At 49.1% G+C, this 18,781-nt stretch overlaps 1 protein-coding gene across 4 annotated transcripts in view; it reads right to left on the reverse strand.

Annotated features, from left to right (window-relative positions):
• rbbp5 (retinoblastoma binding protein 5) overlaps nucleotides 1-6,839 on the reverse strand; it is a 37,672-nt gene extending 30,833 nt beyond the window's left edge. Inside the window, exon 1 of one of the 4 annotated variants that reach the window (XM_052034788.1) lies at nucleotides 6,495-6,839. In XM_052034788.1, coding sequence (XP_051890748.1) covers nucleotides 6,495-6,513 — 19 coding nt within the window. In that variant the 5' untranslated portion in view covers nucleotides 6,514-6,839. The remainder of the gene's footprint in view (nucleotides 1-6,494) is intronic. The other 3 variants (XM_052034790.1, XM_052034786.1, XM_052034789.1) reach the window with 3 other exon arrangements.
• Nucleotides 6,840-18,781: the final 11,942 nt, after the last annotated feature.

Here is an 18,781-nt window from a genome sequence, read left to right on the forward strand (position 1 = left end):
ACCCCTGTGGAACACCACTAGTCACCGGTGACCAACCAGAGAAGGCCCCCTTTATTCCCACTCTTTGCCTTCTGCCAGTCAGCCAATCTTCTATCCATGTTAGTACCTTTCCTGTAATACCATAGACTCCTATCTTGTTAGCAGCCTCATGTGCAGCACCTTGTCAAAGGCCTTCTGAAAATCCAAGCAAATAACTTTCCTTTGTCTATCCTGCCTGTTACTTCCTCAAAGAATTCCAATAGATTTGTCAGGCAAGATCTCCCCTTAAGGAAACCATGTTGACTTCGGCCTATTCTATCATGTACTTCCAAGTACCCTGAAACCTCATCCTTAATGATGGACTAACATCTTACCAACCACTGAAGTCAGGCTAACTGACCTATAATTTCCTGTCTTTTGCCTCCCTCCCTTCTCAAAGAGTGGAGTGACATTTATGATTTTCCAGTCCTCTGGAACCATTTCTGAATCTAGTGATTCTTGAAAGACCACTACTAATGCCTCCAGAATCTCTTTAGCTACCTCTTTCAGAACCCTGGGGTGTAGCCCATCCAGACCAGGTGACTTATCCACCTTCAGACCGTTCAGTTTCCCAAGCACCTTCTCCTTAGTAATAGCGACTACACTCACTTCTGCCCCCCTGACTCTCTCAAATTCCTGGCATGTTGCTGGTGTCTTCCACAGCGAAGACTGACGCAAAATACTGATTCAGTTTGTCCACTATTTCTTTGTTCCCCATTGCTACCTCTCCAGTGTCATGTTCCAGTGGTCCGATGTCCACTCTTGCCTCTCTTTTACTCTTAATATATCTGAAAAAACATTTGGTATCCTCTTTCATATTGTTGGCTCACTTACCATCATATTCCATCTTTTCTCCCCTTATTGTTATTTTAGTTGCCTTCTGTTGGTATTTAAAAGCTTCCCAGTCTTCTAGCTTCCCACTAAATTCTGCAATATTGTAGGCCCTCTCTTTTGCTTTTATGCTGTCTTCGACTTCCCTTGTCAGCCATGGTTGCCTATCATCCCTTTAGAATGATTCTTCTTCTTTGGGATAAAATGATCCTGCGTCTTCCGAATTACTCCCAGAAACTCCTGCCATTGCTGCTCTACCATCATCCCTGTCAGGGTCCCCTTCCAATCAACCTTGGCCAGCTCCTCTCTCATGCCTCTGTAGTTACCTTTACTCAACTGTAATACCGATACATCCGATTTTAGCTTCTCCCTCTCAAACTGCAAGGTGAATTCTATCATATTATGATCACTGCCTCCTAAGGGTTCCTTTACCTCAAGCTCCCTAAATCAAATCTGGTTCACTGCACAACACCAAATGCAGAATTGCCTTTTCCCTAGTGGGCTTGACCACAAGCTGCTCTAAAAAGCCATCTCATAGGCATTCTACGAATTCCTTCTCTTGGGATCCAGTGCCAACTTGATTTTCCCAATCTAACTGCATATTGAAATCCCCCATGACCACTGTAACATTGCCCTTCTTATATGCCTTTTTTATCTCCTGTTGTAATTTGTACCCCACATCCTGGCTACTATTCGGAGGCCAGTATACAACTCCCATCAGGGTCTTTTTACCCTTGCAGTTTGTTAACTCGACCCAAAAGGATTCTACATCTTCTGATTCTATATCACTTCTTGCTAAGGGTTTGATTTCATTTTTTACCAACAGAGCCACCCCATCCCCTCTGCCAACCTGCCTGTCTTTTTGATACGATGTGTATCCTTGGATGTTTAGCTACCAGCTGTGATCTTCGTTCAGCCACGACTCTGTGATGCCCACAATGTCATACCTGCCAATTTCTAACTGCACTATGAGCTCATCTACCTTATTTTGTATTTTCTCTCAAATTTGTCTGCATGTCACCTGAAGTTAATTTCTTATCCCTTTCTAACTTTCTGTCTTATTCTTTATTCTGGAGACTTCAATAACCTTTCCTGCACTCTCCTTCCCTTTTACTTTATCCATAATTTTTGAATCTGTTGAACCCACCCCCCACGACTTGGTTTAAAGCCCTATCCACAGCCCAAGTTATGCGATTTGCCTCCCCTGGATTGGCAGCCTCCCTCCCCCCTCGCTCCCAGCTTGGCAGCTTCCACCACCTCCCACACTGGCTTGGCCACTCCTCCCCCCCCCACCGGCTTGGCAGCTTCACCCCCTTCCCCCACCGGCTTGGCAGCTTTCCCCTCCTCGACACCCCCACCTCCCCAGCTTGATTGCTTCTTTCAACTCTCCAACCCCCAGCTAGCCCGGTTTGCCGCCTTCTAGATTGCCCACTCCCCCATTCCAACTCAATCCCTACCAAATTCGTTTTGGCTGCCCCTAATTCATCCCACTTGACTGCTCTCCATGCTGCCCTCCCCACCCCCCCAAAGGCAGCACCAAAAGAGAAGACCCAGCTTTGGGTCAATGAGCCTTCACTCCCCATTTCACACCCACTCCCCCATCCCTCCCCATTAATCCCTCTCCCATCTCAATTCCTCTCCTTCAACTCCCTCCTCTTCAAACCCCCGTCCCCCAAATCCCTTTCTGCCCTCCATTTACTCCCAAACCACTCCCCCCTCAATCCCCCTCTCCACCATCCTCTCCCACCCCCAATCCCCTCTCCATTCACTCTCCCACCCAATCCGTTCCTCCCTGCTCACTACCAAATCCCTCCCCCCTCAATCTCACTCCCCCACCTCCTGTACCCCCTCCCCATTTCCCCTACTCCCTGTGCACCCCTCCCTCGCCCCCTCCCTTCCCCACATACCCCTCCTCCACCACCCCTTCTCTCCCCTCCCCCACCACCCCTTCTCTCCCCTCCCTTTCCCTTCCTTACTCCTTCCTCACTCCCCCTCCCCACTTCCCTACCTCTATCCTCTCTCCCTCCCTTTCCCTCCCTCACCCCTCCCTTCCCTCCACCCAACCCCTTCCCCTCCACCCCTTCCCCCCTCATCCCCCTCCCTCCCTCACCCCCTTCCCCTTCCCTCCCTCACCCCCTTCCCCTTCCCTCCCTCACCCCCTTCCCCTTCCCTCCCTCCCTCACCCCCTTCCCCTTCCCTCCCTCCCTCACCCCCTTCCCCTTCCCTCCCTCCCTCACCCCCTTCCCCTTCCCCCCCTCACCCCCTTCCCCTTCCCTCCCTCCCTCACCCCCTTCCCCCCTCCCTCACCCCCTTCCCCTTCCCTCCCTCCCTCACCCCCTTCCCCCCTCCCTCACCCCTTCCCCTTCTCCCTCACCCCCTTCCCCTTCCCTCCCTCCCCCTCCCTCCCTTCCCTCCCCCTCCCTCCCCCCTTCCCTCCCTCACCCCCTTCCCCTTCCCCCTCCCTCCCCTTCCCCCCTCCCTCCCCCCCTTCCCCTTCCCCCTCCCTCCCTCACCCCCTTCCCCTTCCCCCTCCCTCCCTCCCCCCTTCCCCTTCCCCCCTCCCTCCCTCACCCCCTTCCCCTTCCCTCCCTCACCCCCTTCCCCTTCCCTCCCTCACCCCCTTCCCCTTCCCTCCCTCACCCCCTTCCCCTTCCCTCCCTCCCTCACCCCCTTCCCTCCCTCCCTCACCCCCTTCCCCTTCCTCCCTCACCCCCTTCCCCCCCTCCCTCACCCCCTTCCCTCCCTCCCCCCTTCCCCTTCCCTCCCTCCCTCACCCCCTTCCCTCCCTCCCTCACCCCCTTCCCCTTCCCTCCCTCCCTCACCCCCTTCCCCTTCCCTCCCTCCCTCACCCCCCACCCCTTCCCTCCCTCACCCCCTTCCCCTTCCCTCCCTCACCCCCTTCCCCTTCCCTCCCTCACCCCCTTCCCTCCCTCATCCCACCCACCCCTTCCCCTTCCCTCCCTCACCCCCTTCCCCTTCCCCCCTCCCTCACCCCCTTCCCCTTCCCCCCTCCCTCACCCCCTTCCCCTTCCCTCCCTCACCCCCTTCCCTCCCTCATCCCCCCCACCCCTTCCCCTTCCCTCCCTCACCCCCTTCCCCTTCCCTCCCTCACCCCCTTCCCCTTCCCCCCTCCCTCCCTCACCTCCTTCCCCTTCCCCCTCACCCCCTCCCTCCCTCACCCCCTTCCCCCCTCACTCCCTCACCCCCTTCCCCCCTCACCCCCTTCCCCCCCTCCCTCCCTCACCCCCTTCCCCCCTCACCCCCTTCCCCCCCTCCCTCCCTCACCCCCTTCCCCCTCACCCCCTTCCCCCCTCACCCCCTTCCCCCCTCCCTCCCTCACCCCCTTCCCCCACCCCCTTCCCCCACCCCCTTCCCTCCCTCACCCCCTTCCCCCACCCCCTTCCCTCACCCCCTTCCCTCACCCCCTTCCCTCACCCCCTTCCCTCACCCCCTTCCCTCAACACCCTCACCCCCTTCCCTCACCCCCTTCCCTCAACACCCTCACCCCCTTCCCTCACCCCCTTCCCTCACCCCCTTCCCCCCTCCCTCCCTCACCCCCTTCCCCCCCCTCCCTCCCTCACCCCCTTCCCCCCTCCCTCCCTCACCCCCTTCCCCCCCCTCCCTCCCTCACCCCCTTCCCCCCCTCCCTCCCTCACCCCCTTCCCCCCCTCCCTCCCTCACCCCCTTCCCCCCCTCCCTCCCTCACCCCTTCCCCCCCTCCCTCCCTCACCCCTTCCCCTTCCCCCCCACCCTCCCTCACCCCTTCCCCTTCCCCCCCACCCTCCCTCACCCCTTCCCCTTCCCCCCCCACCCTCCCTCACCCCTTCCCCTTCCCCCCCACCCTCCCTCCCCCCTTCCCCTTCCCCCCCCACCCTCCCTCACCCCTTCCCCTTCCCCCCCCACCCTCCCTCACCCCTTCCCCTTCCCCCCCCACCCTCCCTCACCCCTTCCCCTTCCCCCCCTCCCTCCCTCACCCCTTCCCCTTCCCCCCTCACCCCCCTCACCCCTTCTCCTTCCCTCCCTCACCCCCTTCCCCTTCCCTCCCTCACCCCCTTCCCCTTCCCTCCCTCCCCCTTCCCCTCCCTCCCTCCCCCTTCCCCTCCCTCCCTCCCCCTTCCCCTCCCTCCCTCCCCTTCCCCTTCCCTCCCTCCCCTTCCCTCCCTCCCCTTCCCTCCCTCCCCCTTCCCCCCTTCCCTCCCTTCCCCTTCCCCCCCTCCCCCCCTCCCTCCCTCACCCCTTCCCCCCCTCCCTCCCTCACCCCTTCCCCCCTTCCCTCCCTCACCCCCTTCCCCCCCTCCCTCCCTCACCCCCTTCCCCCCCTCCCTCCCTCACCCCCTTCCCCCCCTCCCTCCCTCACCCCCTTCCCCCCCTCCCTCCCTCACCCCCTTCCCCCCCCTCCCTCCCTCACCCCCTTCCCCCCCTCCCTCCCTCACCCCCTTCCCCCCTTCCCTCCCTCACCCCCTTCCCCCCTTCCCTCCCTCTTCCCCTTCCCCCCCTCCCCCTTCCCTCCCTCCCCCTTCCCCCCTTCCCTCCCTCTTCCCCTTCCCCCCCTCCCCCTTCCCCCCCTCCCCCTTCCCTCCCTCCCCCTTCCCCCCTTCCCTCCCTCCCTCCCCCTTCCCCCCCTCCCCCTTCCCCCCTTCCCCCCCTCCCCCCCTTCCCCCCCTCCCTTCCCCTTCCCCCTTCCCCTTCCCTCCCTTCCCCTTCCCCCCTCCCTCTTCCCCTTCCCCCCCTCCCTCTTCCCCTTCCCCCCTCCCCCTTCCCCCTTCCCTCCCTCCCTCCCCCTTCCCCCCCTCCCCCCTTCCCCTTCCCTCCCTCCCTTCCCCTTCCCCCCCTTCCCCTTCCCCCCCTTCCCCTTCCCTCCCTCCCTCCCCCTTCCCCCCCTCCTCCCTCCCCCTTCCCCCCCTCCTCCCTTCCCCTTCCCCTCCCCTTCCCTCCCTCCCCCTTCCCCCCTTCCCCCCCTCCCTTCCCCTTCCCTCCCTCCCCCCTCCCCCCCTTCCCCTTCCCTCCCTCCTCCCTCCCCCCTCCCCTTCCCTCCCTCCTCCCTCCCCCCTCCCCCCCTTCCCCCTCCCCCCCTTCCCCTTCCCTTCCCCCCTCCCCCCCCTCCCTCCCCCCCTTCCCCTTCCCTCCCTCCTCCCTCCCCCCTCCCCCCCTTCCCCCTCCCCTTCCCTTCCCCCCCTCCCCCCCTCCCTCCCCCCCTTCCCCCTCCCCTTCCCTTCCCCCCCTCCCCCCCTCCCTCCCCCCCTTCCCCTTCCCTTCCCCCCCTCCCCCCCTTCCCCCCCTCCCTCCCCCCCTTCCCTCCCCCCCTTCCCCCCCTCCCTCCCCCCCTTCCCTCCCCCCCTTCCCTCCCCCCTCCCCCCCTTCCCCTTCCCTCCCTCCCTTCCCCTTCCCTCCCTCCCTCAGCCCCTTCCCCCCCTCCCTCCCTCCCTCAGCCCCTTCCCCCCTCCCTCCCTCCCTCCCTCAGCCCCTTCCCCCCCTCCCTCCCTCCCTCCCTCAGCCCCTTCCCCCCCTCCCTCCCTCCCTCCCTGCCTCAGCCCCTTCCCCCCCACTCCCTCCACTCCACCCCCTCCCCATCCTCACCCCACTCACAGCCCCTCCCCTCCCCTCCCCTCCCCTCCCTCCATCTCCCTCCCTCCCTCCATGCTCACCCAACAGCTCCAGGTTCATCCTGACCGCCCTCCGCCCGCCTCCCGCTCTCCGACCGCCGCCACTTCAGCCCCGGGGCCGCGCTCCGACAATCCGCCGCCGCACCGGATTCCGCCGGCATCAAACAGCGGCCGCCGCCTTCACTCCATTCTCCGTGAAGCCGCCACTTTCGGCTCTTTTCTTCTTCAACCTTCAGCCGATCGACGCAGAAATCAGCGCCTGCCCTCGCTAGGCCTTGGCGGCGGGTCCGACCCCGACAAACGGTCCCCTGTGCGGAGAGCACCATCCACCACATAAGGTTCCGGTTTGGACGGTTCTGAAACAAAGTGGTCATCCCAAGGAGATTCATCCCCAAGATCTTTCTACCTTTCAATTAAGTCATCACATCTTATATGCGTTATCTTCTTCCAAACTCCTTAATATCTTTAGTTATAAAGGATCTTCTTAAGAATAATCTATCTTCCACACCCCGATGAGAGAAACTTGGACAACAACTTTAGCTCAAGATGGATATTTTATTGGTATACTGTCAATGTTGGTACATCTGTTTAATACCCGTTTTAATGGTATAGAATTTTGGAATTGCTATAGTGCAGATGGATATCCATTTATCCCATGGAGTCAGTCCTTGCACTTTCTCCATAGTCCTGAAAATTCAGAATCAGGTTTATTATCACTGACATATGTTGTGAAATTTGTTGTATTGTGGCAGCAGTACAGTGCAAGACAATAAAAATTAGTACGTTACAAAAGTAAATATATAGTGCAAAAGAAGAATAACGGACTGTTCAGAAATCTGATGGCATAGGGGAAGAAGCTGTTCCTAAAATGTTGGACGTAGGTCTTCAGGCTCCTGGACATCGTCCCCAATGGTAGCAATGTGAAGAGGGCATGTCCCGGATGGTGAGAGTCCTTAATGATGGATGCCGCCTTCTTGAAGCACTGCCTCTTGAAGATATCCTTGATGGTGGGGAGGGTTGTGCCCATGATGGAGCTGGCTGAGTCTCTTTCGATCCTGTGCATTGGAGCCTCCCTACCAGGCGGTGATGCAACCAGTCAAAATGCTCTCCACCGTACATCTGTAGAAATTTGCAAGGGTCTTTGGTAACATACCAAATCTCCTCGAACTCCTAATGAAGTAGAGCCGCTGGTGTGCCTTCTTTGTGATTGCATCAATGCGTTGAGCCCAAGATAGAGATGTTGATGCCCAGGAATATGAAGCTGCTCACCCTTTCCACTGCAGATCCCTCAAGGAGGACGGAATTATTTGCTGAATTAGGTGAAGAATTATTTGCTCGCAAGTATTATATGTAACACTAGATGTGTTTCACTACCTAACTGCTCAGCAACCAAAGGTGAACAAAGAACCTCTTTCCCCCACCCCTCTGTTTAGCACCAAGTACAATTTCTCTTGAAAGCCAATGCAATTATGTTTTCCATTCTGTTCTTACAACAGATTTTTCACATTGACGTCAATCTACCAGTATAAGGTGGTGATGTGAAACTTTGGGGCACAGCCATTACATTTGTTCAACTGGAAACTCTACAATTATAAACAGTTAATTTTTTCTTCTCACCTTAGGGTTGCCAAATCTCCAAAACAACTGGAATTGAAGATTAATCGCCAGTATACAACTGCGAACAACTTCCAGGCAAGAAAATTGTGCAGGGGTTCTGCCATTTTCTTTGAACATGTTAATCGATTAGAAAAAGAAATGGTGGTGTCCTGGGGGAGGGGTAGACTGTTTGACAGTTGGATAATCTAGAGTCTGTTATTTTCCAGTTGGTTTGAAGAGGCTCAAGGAATGGGAAACTGACAGGAACATGGGACTAGAGGAGTCCAAGGCAAGGCATCTTCCAGGAGTTTATCCAATCAGAGCAGGAATCCTTATTTCTCATACTGTGTATTGTTTTGTTTGAATTTTACATAACGACCGAGATAGTTGCCTTAGCAGACAGATCAAAACCTATCTGCATTACGGCACAGTAGTGTAGCGGTTAGCGCAACACTATTACAGCGCCAGCGACCCGGGTTCAATTCCCGCCGCTGTCTGTAAGGAGTTTGTACGTTCTCCCCGTGTCTGCGTGGGTTTCCTCCGGCTGCTCCGGTTTCCTCCCACGTTCAAAGACGTACAGGTTAGGAAGTTGTGGGCATGCTATGTCGGCACCGGAACCGCGGCGACACTTGCGGACTGCCCCCAGCACATTCTCAGTAACACAAAAAGATGCATTTCACTGTGTGTTTCCATGTACATGTGACTAATAAATAAATCTCTTATCTTATATTTTGGTCTACTTTGCCTTTGAATACTTCACGGAGTTTACATGTTAAAAGATTAAATTTAATTCTGCATCAAAATCTGCCCTGTTTATATGTTCATCCTTTCCACCTGCTTGTAAGAGCTACCTGTAACCTTTGTGAAGAATAGCATTTAGAGTTAGCCCCTGTAAAGTTGCATTGCATCCATTCCCAAAACATGCCCTTCCTGCATTGATTGGCCAAGGTGTAAGGTGTCAGGAGAGTGAGGTGAGGTCCCCATCCTTACATTATAACTCCCAACAAACGCTTGGCAAAAGTCCTGTAAGAAATGGCCGATGACAAATCTGACATTTGAAAAGACCTGCATCTAACACTGAGTTTTTTCTCACAATGGGATACTTATGATACACCTATTAGATTGGGTAAGATTTAGAAAGCAACAGAATTTAAACACCTAATTTTTACTTTCAGAATGTCTGCAAATAATATTATGGGAATATTTATTTCCCTGTTGAATCTCTTTGTGGTTTCCCTGGGGGATACACAGCCCTATTACACCTCAACTATCCTCAAAGGTGAGGGGACACCGTGATAATACAGGGAAGGGCTTGAACCCTTCTGCTTAATGCTTATCAATATAATATGGAGACACAACAGATTCCACAGATGCTGGAATCTGCAACAACACACACAAAATCCTGGAGGAACTGAGCAGGTCAGGCAGCATCCATGGAGGGAAATAGTGGACGTTTTGGGCCGAGACCCTTCATCAGGACTGGAAAGGAAAGAGGGCAGAAGCCAGAATAAGAAGGTTGGGGAAGGGGAGGAGCACAGGCTGGCCGGTGATAGGTGAGTCCAGGTGAGAGGGGGAAGGTAGGTGGGTGGGGGAGGGGGGAATGAAAGGGAGTGATGTAAAATTCCCAAATACTGATCTCAGTTTTACTCTCTAAATTAAGCCAATCCAGCACTTAAGCAATAATTTTGGAAACAGGCACCGCGAAAGGGAGTTCCCATTCAGGGACCGGGTAACCACTGGTGTGTGTCAAATGTGCACTAAAATGCCTTGATATCCCACAGAAAGGTTCACTGTTGCAGGAAATTGTACGCCACTTGGGGCACTCAGTTATAATTTGCACGGGTATCACTTAGAATTTTAGAGCAGAAACTGCCATTTGGCCCCAACAGTGTCTGCCTTAACAATTCTATTTGATATACAAAAAGAAAATGCTGGAGACACTCATTGGAAACAGTTAACATTCCAGCATGGAGCAACACACAAAAGCTGGAGGAACTCAGTGGGCCAGGCAGCATCTATGGAGGGAAATGGACAGTTGACATTTCAGATCGGGACGCTTCATCAGGACTGGAACGAAATAGGGGAGGGGGGGGGAAGAACCGGGGCAGTCTGTTGTGTCTAACATTTCAGTATGTGCAGCTTTTTTTTATTTTAATACTATCATTCTTTGTTAATGCTCCACACAGCCTCCTGAAACCTCTGTATCAAATGCAATCAGCATATCCTTCAAGTGTCAAAAAAACAAACTGCTGGAGGAACTCAGCAGGTCAGGCAGCATTTGTGGAGGCAAAGGGAGTTTCGAGGATCTCCTCTATTCCTTTGCCTCCACAGATTCTGTCCGATCCACTGAGTTCCTCCAGCAGTTTGTTTTTGGCTCCAGATTACAGCACCTGCAGTCTCTTATGTCTCTATCCTTCCAGTGAAATATGTCTGGTAATAAAGGGCAGCACAGAGTAGTAGGATAATCTTCCATCAGGGAAGAAGCAAACAAAGGATTACAAATTCCTGGACACCAGTAAAGTTGATGGATATGGGATAAGATCGGAAAGTGGAGTGGAGGGGGAATATTGGCTCTGATCTTATTGAATGACTATAGTCTGTGGGATTAGACTTTCTGGGCATCCTGTCTGTGGAGGAGTGATTCCTGTAGCAACAGGAGCATGAGGGGGAAGTCAGACAAATAAATCAGTTTTTTTAAGATTGTCATTGTCTTAGTGAAAGAAAATGGCTCCGGAGTCTTAACCAGTGCTGGCTTCCAACAAACTGCTGTACAAAGGCCGTCAGGTGATATCCTCCAGCCTTGTAGCAGACATCAGTGCAGCAGGTGCGGTCGACACACAGAATCAGCGGAACTTGGGCCACAGAAGGATTCCATTCAGTACATTCCTTCCTCAGTGCCCGATCTGAGTTCTGGAACTCCTTTCTCAAATGCAACATGTGAGCAGCTCCTTCAAGAAGCTGGGAATTGTGTGCAGATGGGTTGTGAGGAGAATATTCAGTCCTGCAGCTTGTTGCTGAACTGTTTCCAGATAGCAACCATGGTAGCTGTTTCTGGGCTGCCAGGCAAAAGCTGCTATGGAATCCTGGAAGCTACAGAGAAAATGGTAGAGAGTTGCTCTCAACTGCTGACAGATGGTAAGATAAGAGATAAGATAAGATATCTTTATTAGTCACATGTACATTGAAACACACAGTGAAATGCATCTTTTGCGTTGAGTGTTCTGGGAGCAGCCCGCAAGTGTCTCTACGTTTCTGGCGCCAACATAGCATGCCCACAGCTCCTTAACACGTACGTCTTTGGAATGTGGAAGGAAACCAGAGCACCCAGAGGAAACCCACACAGATACACAGGGAGAACGTACAAACTCCTGTTACAGACTAGGTTACTATTGGTGAATGTCCCTTTAAGATAGAGCATAGTGTGTGTGTGTGTGTGTGTGTGTGTGTGTGTGGGGGGCATAATGACATTTTTGGAGCAGACAGTCGGAGTCAGTGGGCGGCGGGGGGTGGAGAGAGAGAGAGAGAGAGGGTGAGAGAGAGAGAGAGCGTGAGAGAGAGAGAGACCAGCCTGCTGGTCTCTGTATCGATGGATGAGAAACAATAACTGTATCTGTCACTACAATCCACGTATGGATTTATGGAATAATCCAGTGGAGTCCACTTCATCGTTAACCTGCAGAGGGAAACAGGTATTCATGTGGACAGCCACATCTTGGATGCCTTTCGGGGTGGCAGGTACTTCAGAACAAAGGAATGAAGATCATCCATGATTGAGGTGTCGTTTGGGTTCTGAAGTGGGACATTTGGATTTCATAATTACTCTCTATTTTCTCTCTACGTTTTGTCTTCAGTCAACGGTGGTTTTGCAGAAGCCTTTGCTCACGTTTCACCTTATGGCTTGCTGAACTGAACTTTGAGAACTATTCCTGGACTTGGAGTTTGGGAATTTGCCACACACACACGCACACGCACACGCACACTTTGAGTTTAGTTTTTGGGGTTAATGTTTAAGATCTAACATTTTTACTTTTATTTTTCTTATTATCATAAGTAGTTATTAATAAAATAGTTTTTACCACTTACACATGACTCGGAGTGTTTCCTTTGTTACTGGTTCGTAACACTCCTTACAGACAGTGGCTGGAATTGAAGCTGAGTCACTAGTGCTGTAATAGCATTACGCTAACCGCTACACTACCAAGCCTGCCCCCTCACCTTTTGGCATTTAAAATAAATGTTGACTATTCACAAAAAAAAAGACAGAGGAGCAGGAGTAGGCCATTTTGCCCTTCAAGTTTACTCTATTATTTTTCAAGAGTATGGCTGATCTTCTACCTCCGCCATTTTCCGTTTTTGCTTATGCAATAGAAAGAAGCCGTTCAGCCCATCAAGTCTATACCAACCCTCTGAGCAATCCCATTCCCCCACTTATATTCCTGTAACTAGTTGTCTCACCCATGCACCATAACACTCTTTTGATTCTCCCACCAGTTTATTACACTAAGGGTTATTTACAACAGCCAATTAACCTAACAACCTGCACTAAACCCATATCATTTGATTCCCTTAAGATCCAGAAATCTATCAATGTTTTGAATGAACCCAATGACTGTGAATCCATACCTTTCAGAGTTGAGAATTCCAAAGACTCATTTCCTCTGCATGAAGGAATTTCTCCTCATCTCAATCCTAAACAGCTTTCCCCTTATTCTGAAACTCAGCCAGGGGGAACCTCCTCTGTATTATGTCCAATAAGAATTTTCTATGAGATCACTGCTCATTCTTCTAAACTTTAAATGATACAGCCCTAGTATATTCCTGTGGAAAACCCTTTCCAGCAATCCCGTCATTCCAGAAAATGAATAAACAAAATGTGATTACGCCAGTTTATGTCGCAAATATCAACAAAGTGAACACATTATTTTCTGTTCAGAGAACATAGAGAACTCAGTCCATGGCACAATGATGGTGAATGGTGGCTGTCTGTGAGAAAAATAACACTGCAGAATATTGGGGCCAGATTTCATGTTTCCGTGCTACATGCTAACCAAAAGGAAATCTCACGCTTCCAACCCTCTGCACACTTGAATTTCAGCATTGTTATAATTATTCTGGCTGATTGACAAATATTGCAGTCCAGAGAGACCATTGAATGATTATCACTCTGTGAGTAGTGTCAGCTTCCCCTTAACTGACAGTACACAGAGTCTCTGCTCCTGGTTCCTATTCCTTCCAGTGGGGAATTGGGGACGCCACAGCATTACAGCTGTCAGCAAGCTGAAATCTGGGCACACAGCAAACTGTCTATCCACCAAACTGCAAAGTAACCATTTTATTTATGGAAAATATTCTGCTGCACTAGTATTATAAAACCAGAGAGGTGTGTGTTCTTAGTGTCTGTGGAGAGAGTCAACATTTCTTGTCAATGATTTTTCTAATTTACTCTCCTGAGGTGCTGCCTTACTAGCTGAGTATGCCCTGCCTTTTCTAATTTAATTTCAGACTTACAACATTCATTATATTTTGCTTTTGTCTTTAAATTTGAGTCCTTGACCCCCCTGCCAATGGAAACAGTTTCTCCTCATTCAGTCTATTAAACCCCTTTATAAGTTTGAAGACATTTAAGGTAAGAGATAAGATATCTTTATTAGCCACATGTACATCGAAACACACAGTGAAATGCATCTTTTGCGTAGAGTGTTCTGGGTGCAGCCCGCAAGTGTTGCCACGCTTCTGGTGCCAACATAGCGTGCCCACAACTTCCTAACCTGTACGTCTTTGGAATGTGGGAGGAAACCCATGCAGACACGGGGAAAACGTACAAACTCCTTACAGACGGTGGCCAGAATTGAACCCGGGTCACTGGCGCTGTAATAGCTTTACGCTAACCGCTACACTACCGTGCCTGCCCAAATCTCTCCAAGTAGAAATAATCGTTTTCCCAATTTGTTGCTCATAATCCCTCATTTACATTCTAGAATATCTCCTTTTCAAGGCCCCAATCACCTTGCCACAGTATGCTGCCCCAAGTACTCCAGGTGACAGATTTATAAAGATTCAGAAAAAGATCCGTGTTTATTCCCTTTGCTTCCATTGAAATGGCCAAAGATCCCATATGTTCAACACAGCTAGCAATCTGTTGGTCTTCTATATTGCATTCTCATTTCCAAAATGAACTACTTCACAATTGTGTCAAATTTCATCTGGCTGTTTTACCAGTGTCTATGCGCTCCCGAAGACCGTAACCATCCTCCTCAGTGTTCATTACTTCCCCCTGTTTTGTACCATTCACAAACTTAGAAATTTCCTTTGGTGTACCCTTGTCATATTAAAGCAATGGGTAGTCTTAATGCTGACCCTTGGGGAACATTACTGTACAATATCGCTCATCTGAAAATAATCACTCTGCTTCTCGTCTTGCACTTAATTTTGTATCAATCCTATTTCTTTAATCCCCTCTAATTTTGCAAGCATCTATTGAATTGTAATTTATCAAACACTCTTTGAAAGTCCATATTAAGATTAATTGCACTATCCTCATTTATTCTCTTCGTTTCTTTAACGAAGAACTCATTCAAATTGGTCACATTTCACACAGTCTGTCAATGAGAACCAATGGTTTTCTAAGTGAATAATAATTGTTTCCAGGATTATCGCTCCCGAAGTTTCTCCACCATTGACATTAGGCTAACTATACTATCGATTTTCTACTATGTCATTACTTATAGTATACATCCAGCCATGAAACAGCTCCTCCCCTCTTCCTAACTTGCCCAAATTTTGCTGTTGAACTTTTGAGCATGCCAAGGATAAACAATATCTTGGACCAATACTCCCACCTCACTCTGTTTTCCCACTTCCTATTTTTTCCTGAATATATTGTGGCTAAGGATTCCATATTCACAATCTTCACCTTGTTTAAGCCAGGTCTCCATTATTTGCTATCATATCATAATCCCCTGCAGTAGTTTCTACCTGCAGACCACCAAACTTTATTTACCAGACTTCATACGGTTATGTATATTGCATGCCAATGTTGACTTTGTATTTTTCCCCACCTGATCTCTCCTGTTTCTGAACTACTTCATTCTGTCCTCTATTCTTTCCTGTATTTTAGTTTATATGTTCAAAGGATGTTAAAATCACTGGCAGTGCAAGCATTTATCATCCGTCCTTAATTACCTGAACTGAGGAGGTAGTTAATAGTCAACAATATTGTTGGGTTTGGAATCTCATTTAGGTAGGACTGGGTAAGGATGGCAGCTTTCCCTCGCTGAAGGACCTCAGAGATCCAGGTACAATTAATGACAATCAGGTGGTTTCATGATCACCATTGTTGTTATAATTTAACTCATTTATTTAATACGGTGAATAATAGATTTCGTATTTGTCTCTCCAAATCATTAACCAAGGCCTCTGGATTCTAATCCAGCAATTTCACCACTTTGGCACTATGATTTCTTTTAAACCCATTTACTTATATGTCTACTTGAAAGCAGTGAGCCATTGCCTGGACAAAATGCAGGAACCAACTTCTTTATCTTTCCCATTACAATACTGTGGTGGACCAAAGATTTGCTCAATTAGAATCAAAGTGATGTGCAATTAGAAGGAAGGCATTGCAGGGTGGTTCACAAACACTTTGGAAGTACAAGAATTCAACCTAGTGATTCAGGTTATACTAGAAGGTATTAGTTATTCTTGGCATCCTGCAATGATCAGACAAAACTCAAGTTCCTTTGTTCACTGGTTTATTCGAGTATATCCAAGGAAGTTACTTGGATGAAGAGTTCTGGATGACTTAAAAATCATAATACACACAGTAATTATTATACCCTAGGCATAATTACGTGACCTGTATTAGCTAATTCTAAGGTTACGTGACAGATCAGTATTTTCTTGACTAATTTTGAAACTTGCTGTGACCCCTCAGAAGGAGGGCATTCAACCCATCAAGTCCATGCCAGTTTCCAGAATAATCCCACCAATACCACCTCAACTTATTTACCTGTAACTACGCACTCTCACGTGTCTATCAACTCCATCCTGCTTCTTTAAGTCACCCCCTTACTTTAAGGGTAATTCCCAGCAGTCAATCTTTGGGATGTGCCAGGAAATCAAAACACCTGGGGGGGGGGGGGGGGGGGGGGCGGGCGCGGTTGTGGGAGCTCCCCCATGGTCACAGGGAGAATGTGCAAACTTCACACAGACTGCTCTGGAAGTCAAGATCGAACCCAGCTCACTGGAGCTGTGGGGCAGCAGTGCTAACTGCTTTGCCACTGTGCCAGCCACTAATGTCTTGGAAAACATTCCACTGTGAGCCAGCAGGTCAACGAAGTCTCTCCTAGCTATCAGCATATGCTCGCTCTTGCACTCTCAAGACAACTTGCTCAATTACAGAAACCAAGTCTGACCTGTTTAATAAGACAGGGACATTTATTCTTTTACAACTTTTTAAACTAGCTGCACCTACACCCTGTGTTACAGATATATACTTCTACAGCAGAAGAGTGGCAACTTGGTCCATTGTGGTTAATGCTCCCACAAGGGATGCTTGGTAATGCCCAATTGACAAGCTGTGAATGGACAATGGAGTGAGGTCAACAAAGGCTGAATGAACTCCTACACCATTAATCACTCAAGACTATTTCAATAACAATGGTTAAAAATCATGAAAAGAAAAGAAAATCAAGTCATTAATTGATTAACTCCTCTCTGCTTAATTTACTCAGCAGTCAAGATCAGACCCTTGATGGAGAGGAAGTAGTTTCTTTGGACCAAATTGACTTTTGCCTCCAATTCGATAATATATTGTGGGACTATCATGTGTTCATTCATCATTTGTTAAATAAATTTACTCCATGGTTTTAAACTTGGACTAAGATCTAATGATTTTATTTTCTCATTGAAAGCAAGATAGATCCGATGAACTTGTAGGATAAGCACAGGAATTAATTAACAGATAGAGCTTGGTTTTTATCATTCCTGATAACAGTCATTTATCCTGTGTAACTGAAGAGGTTTTCCTCATGCATATTTCTACCTTGCTTTCAAAGCAGAGGGGACATTCTTCTTCACCTCTTGCCTGCTTCAGTATGCTTCAAGAAATACCAGCTATGACACAAACTAACCCTCGTCTCACTGTTCATCTTCAACAACTATCCAAATGCAGAGAATTTAATGAAAGTGTTTTAAAAATTCAGATGCTGGAAATCTGAAATAAATGCTGGAAACACTCAGCAGGTCAGGCAGTATCTGTTCTGATGAAGTGTCTCATATCAGTAATGTAGATTGTTTCTCTTTCCATGGATGCTGCCTGACTTGCTGAGTGCACAACTTTGTTTTGAGCACAGATTTTAATCACTTCACATTTAAACCTCAAATTCCCAGTTTATGTAGTACCAAAGGAATTAGGCCCACCACCTGGTGCTCATTACTTTTGGTTACCCAGTAACTTGTGTCCACCTCATACAGCAAAATTCCATTCCACATATGTCTCTTCATAGAGAACTTCCTGTCTTTCCATGGAGTCAAAATCATACATCATAAATAGAGACCATTTTAACTCCAGTCCCAAGTACTTTTTTTTAAAGAAAAATGTCCAAGGGAAGCTGGTTCTTCAAGGCAACACATTATTCAAACTAGAAGGTTATGGGACGTTGAAATTTCCTGCAAATTTGAAAATCCCTGAGCACAACCAATGGAGCAGAGGAGGTATCTCTATCACAGTTGATCTAGGTGCAGTGGTCCTAGTACTAAACCAGATGTCTCGCCATCAAATCATACCATGATAAAATTGTTTCTTAAATTTCTATAGATCTGGTCATTTACAGGCTGACACTAGAAAGAAATGTCTGTGAAAGCTGCCATGTTTAACCAAATGTTCTGTAGAAGACAGAAGTTGGTGTCCCTGCTTGGTCCAGAGTACATCTGCCTCTGGTCCCAGCGAGATTAAGGAAACACCAAGGAGAATAAGAAAGACCTTTTTCTTGGAAAGGGTCAGCATAGACACACAGTTCTTTGGTCATTTAGTACTTAGGGTTTTTACCATCTCACAGGTATCTGAATAAAGGCTCAGGAATTCATCATCAGTTGTGCATCAAGCTTGGTGTTGCCTGTTGCTCTTCTCTTCTATTCCAGAGGTCCAGCCTGACTTCAGACTTCACCTTACCACCTTGATCAGTTCTCAGTCCAAAAGCCTTGAGGTTGGGTTTTATATTTCTGGAAAGCAGTTTCCAGAGCAGGTGTCAGTAAACCTGAGGCCATAAACTTAAGATAACTAGCTACAGAATATCTTCCCACATTCTGTTATGTGAACTGTTCTACTTGGGGATGCACTGTCTGAAAGGGAAGCAGATTCAAAGGCATTTCTCAGAAGAGAATCGGACAAATGAAAACATGCTGAAAATACCCAGCAGGTTAGGTAGCATCTATGGAGAGAGAACCAGAGCTAATGTTTCAGCCTAATGACTTGTGAATGGATAACTACTTGAAAATAAATTACAGACATATGGAAAAACAACAGGAATGGGATTAATTGGATAACTCATCTGAAGAGAATGGAGAGAGATGCACATTGTGTAAGCAGAAGGGGTTAGTTTATTTAAGCATTTAATTACTTAATTAGTTCAGCACAACATCGTGAGTCAAAGGACCTATTGCTATGCTGTACTATTCTATGTACATCATAAGGTAAAATAGAATGTTGAAATCAGTCTTTCCTGAGTTTAGGA

This window comes from Pristis pectinata, chromosome 20, assembly GCF_009764475.1.
Source record: "Pristis pectinata isolate sPriPec2 chromosome 20, sPriPec2.1.pri, whole genome shotgun sequence".
In the NCBI taxonomy this organism is placed as follows: domain Eukaryota; kingdom Metazoa; phylum Chordata; class Chondrichthyes; order Rhinopristiformes; family Pristidae; genus Pristis; species Pristis pectinata.